The 4,462-nt window shown below is 43.7% G+C and overlaps 1 protein-coding gene across 1 annotated transcript; it reads right to left on the reverse strand.

The window, feature by feature from the left end:
* Positions 1-571: 571 nt before the first annotated feature.
* LOC141997451 (olfactory receptor 11A1-like) lies at positions 572-1,522 on the reverse strand. Its single transcript, XM_074969832.1, has one exon. The coding sequence runs from the start codon at positions 1,520-1,522 to the stop codon at positions 572-574; it is 951 nt and encodes a 316-aa protein (XP_074825933.1).
* Between the last annotated feature and the right edge of the window lie 2,940 nt (positions 1,523-4,462).

Here is a 4,462-nt window from a genome sequence, read left to right on the forward strand (position 1 = left end):
TATAACTGCTAAAACACAAATTGTCTCCAGCACATGCAAAAACATACAAAGTAAACAGCCTTAAATCAAATTGTAGTATGTTCTCAAGCTGCATTTTTCTTTCTTTGCCGGTCTGTAGCTTTCTATAATTTTCTACGGAAATATTTTTTTCGTCAGTTTGAGTATGCACGGTGAAATCAACACGTACTGATATTTACAGATTAAAATCGAATGCTTCTAAGCCTCTTTGTACTGTGGACAACAATTATTATATAAAGTGGGTACAATGGGTAAATTATATTTGAATTGCATGTTATTTTAATAGGTGAAATCCTGCTCCATTGAAGTCAATGGCAGTTTTGCTATTCATTTCGGCAGGGCCAGGATATCACCCAATATTTTTGACCCTGGAGAAGTCTTGATGATCTCACTCTATCCGGTTAGCAACTCCCTTCTTCTTTGCCACAAGTAATCACTAGCTATTCTGAAGAAATGATCACACAACACCAAAGAGAAAGATCCATTTCCCACATTTCCCACTCCTCAGTTTATTGCCATTTCACTGACAGCTAAAACAATGACCGAACAGTCTCTAAATTCTTGTGAAAGCTGTAAATTTACTGACTGCTTTTCTTAGGGCCTTTTTTACCTCCTTGTTCCTCAGGCTGTAGATGAATGGATTGAGCAGGGGCGTCAGGATGGTGTAGAAGATGGAGAACACTTTGTTCAGGTCTTGTAGTGTCTTAGTTTTGGGGAGGAGATAAACAATGATCAGGGTCCCATAGAAAGTTGTAATCACAATGAGGTGAGAGGAGCAGATGGAAAAGGCCTTTTGCTGCCCAGTGGTGGAAGGGATTCTCAGGATGGAGGTGATGATACAAATGTAAGATGTTACAGTTAGTAGAGATGGGGGCAGTGAACATACACCCGACAGGACAACACCCAAAAGTTTTATCAGACGGGTGTCGCTGCAGGAGAGATCTATCACTGGGGTTAAGTCACAAAAGAAGTGATCAATCTTACCGGGGCCACAGAAAGGCAGTTGTGACATCAAAGAAGTTATTATGGTAACAGGCAAAAACCCATTTATCCAAGACCCAGCTGCTAGCAAAACACAGAATCTGCCATTCATACGGGCTCCATAGTACAGTGGTTTGCATATTGCTAAATACCGATCATAAGACATTGCAGCTAAGAGATAACATTCTGTGGCTCCAAATAAACCAAACAAATAATATTGTGTGAGGCAGCGCTGCACAGAAATGGTTCTGTCCCCCGTCAGGAGACTGGCCAGCAGCCTGGGCAGGATGGTGGAGGTGTAGCAGGTCTCCAAGCAGGACAAGTTCCCCAGGAAGAAATACATGGGAGTGTGCAAGTGCTGATCAGTTACAATGAGTGTAATGATGAGGATGTTCCCTACCATGCTCAAAATGTAGATCACTGAAAAAAGAAGAAAGAGAAGAATTTGCAGCTCCGGGAGATCCCCAAATCCCAGTAGAATGAATTCTGTAGCCGTTTTATTGCTCCAGACTGCACTGGCCATAGGTAGTAGTTAAAGAAAATCCGACATCCCCTGAAAGAGAACGTAAAATACATGTGAAGATTAACTCACCAGCAGCAACTAATGCCATAAGTTTCTTTTTTTTAATGTCTTCTGCTGGTCACTAGAGGAATGCAACCCAAGCTGTAAACTGACAGACAACTCAATGTCTGTAACAGATTTTTGATCTCCAAGAACAGCAGCTTAAAGACACTGTCGTTCTAGATGGACGCTGAGTTTTTGACACCAAATATCAGGCGAGGTATTCATCTGGTAAAGAAGTACAGGTTATATCAGCGTGAAGAACTGCATGGAAAGCACCGGAAGTCCTTTTTATTACTGACCTTGGCACAGAAAGTGGGAATGTGCTAATAAAGTTTGCGGATGACACGAAGCTGGGAGGTATTGCCAATACAAAGAGGGATCGGGATATCATACAGGAAGATCTGGATGACCTTTTAAACTGGCGTAATAGTAATAGGATGAAATTTAATCATGAAAAGTGCAAGGTCATGCATTTAGGGATTAATAACAAGAATTTCTGTTACAAACTGGAGACGCATCACTTGGAAGTAACAGAGGAGGAGAAGGACCTCGGAGTATTGGTTGATCACAGGATGACTATGAGCCGCCAATGTGATATGGCCATGAAAAAAGCTAATGTGGTCTTGGGATGCATCAGGCGAGGTGTTTCCAGTAGAGCTAAGGGGGTGTTAGTTGTACCATTATACCGTTACCTTTATACAAGGCACTGGTGAGACCTCATCTGGAATACTGTGTGTAGTTCTGGTCTCCCATGGTTAAGAAGGATGAACTCAAACTGGAACAGGTACAGAGAAGGGCTACTAGGATGATCCGAGGAATGGAAAACCTGTCCTATGAAAGGAGACTCAATGAGCTGGGCTTGTTTAGCCTAACTCAAAGAAGGCTGAGAGGGGATATGACTGCTATCTATAAATATATCAGAGGGATAAATTCCGGAGAGGGAGAGGAATTATTTAAGCTCAGTACATAAGTTAGGGGTTTGTTACAGGAGTTGGTGGGTGAGATTCCATGGCCTGCGTTGTGCAGGAGGTCAGACTAGACGATCATAACGGTCCCTTCTGACCTTAAAGTCTATGATTCTATGATTCTATAACAACAATCTTTTATTTTATTTTTGTGCTGGCTTTAAGAAAATTGGTCAGCTTCATGGAGCTGCATGAATTTGTCATGTTCTAGAACAGGGGTTCTCAAACTGCAGGTCATGACCCCTCAGGGGGTCATGAGGTTATTATGTGGGGTATTGTGAGCTGTCAGCTTCCATCCCCAAACCCCGCTTTGCCTCCAACATTTATAATAGTGTTAAATTTTTTTGAAATGTTATTTTAATTTATAAGGGGGGTCGCACTCAGAGGCTTGCTGTGTGAAAGGGCTCACCAATACAAATGTTTGAGAACCAGAACATTAAAATATTTGGAAAGCCCATTCAGTGTATTCTCTGCAAGGGTGTTTTGTTTGATCCCACCCCATGCTGCCCTGGTCTGCAGAATGCAAGCCAGGAGCATCAAACCGGGATTTCAGAGGACCGAGCATTTACATGGTGAACCAGAATGGCCAGAGTTACACTATCAAGAGTTCAAAAACAACCCAAAGATAAAATTCAGAGGTTTGAAAAGGGAAAGAATAATAGAATCATAGAATCATAGAATCATAGAATATCAGGGTTGGAAGGGACCCCAGAAGGTCATCTAGTCCAACCCCCTGCTCGAAGCAGGACCAATTCCCAGTTAAATCATCCCAGCCAGGGCTTTGTCAAGCCTGACCTTAAAAACCTCTAAGGAAGGAGATTCTACCACCTCCCTAGGTAACGCATTCCAGTGTTTCACCACCCTCTTAGTGAAAAAGTTTTTCCTAATATCCAATCTAAACCTCCCCCATTGCAACTTGAGACCATTACTCCTCGTTCTGTCATCTGCTACCATTGAGAACAGTCTAGAGCCATCCTCTTTGGAACCCCCTTTCAGGTAGTTGAAAGCAGCTATCAAATCCCCCCTCATTCTTCTCTTCTGCAGACTAAACAATCCCAGCTCCCTCAGCCTCTCCTCATAAGTCATGTGCTCTAGACCCCTAATCATTTTTGTTGCCCTTCGCTGGACTCTCTCCAATTTATCCACATCCTTCTTGTAGTGTGGGGCCCAAAACTGGACACAGTACTCCAGATGAGGCCTCACCAGTGTCGAATAGAGGGGAACGATCACATCCCTCGATCTGCTGGCTATGCCCCTACTTATACATCCCAAAATGCCATTGGCCTTCTTGGCAACAAGGGCACACTGCTGACTCATATCCAGCTTCTCGTCCACTGTCACCCCTAGGTCCTTTTCCGCAGAACTGCTGCCTAGCCATTCGGTCCCTAGTCTGTAGCGGTGCATTGGATTCTTCCATCCTAAGTGCAGGACCCTGCACTTATCCTTATTGAACCTCATCAGATTTCTTTTGGCCCAATCCTCCAATTTGTCTAGGTCCTTCTGTATCCTATCCCTCCCCTCCAGCGTATCTACCACTCCTCCCAGTTTAGTATCATCTGCAAATTTGCTGAGAGTGCAATCCACACCATCCTCCAGATCATTTATGAAGATATTGAACAAAACCGGCCCCAGGACCGACCCCTGGGGCACTCCACTTGACACCGGCTGCCAACTAGATATCCCCCTGTCTTAGAGTATAGGACAATTAAATGGCTAATTAAATGGGTGGGTTGGAAGAAAGCTGATTTGTGCACCTACCTCTTAAGTAGCTTGTGCAGGAGACAGGATACTACACTGTGTGGATCAATGATCTCATCTGATCAAGCCGTTCCTATGGTTCCAAACTATACTCCTCAGGCTGATAGTTCCAAACCTGCCTTGGGGAGCGGGGTGCACAGTAAAGAGGGTATGCAAAGCTCAGCCTATACAGCTA

The sequence above is a fragment of the Natator depressus genome, chromosome 13, assembly GCF_965152275.1.
Source record: "Natator depressus isolate rNatDep1 chromosome 13, rNatDep2.hap1, whole genome shotgun sequence".
Taxonomy (NCBI): Eukaryota; Metazoa; Chordata; order Testudines; family Cheloniidae; genus Natator; species Natator depressus.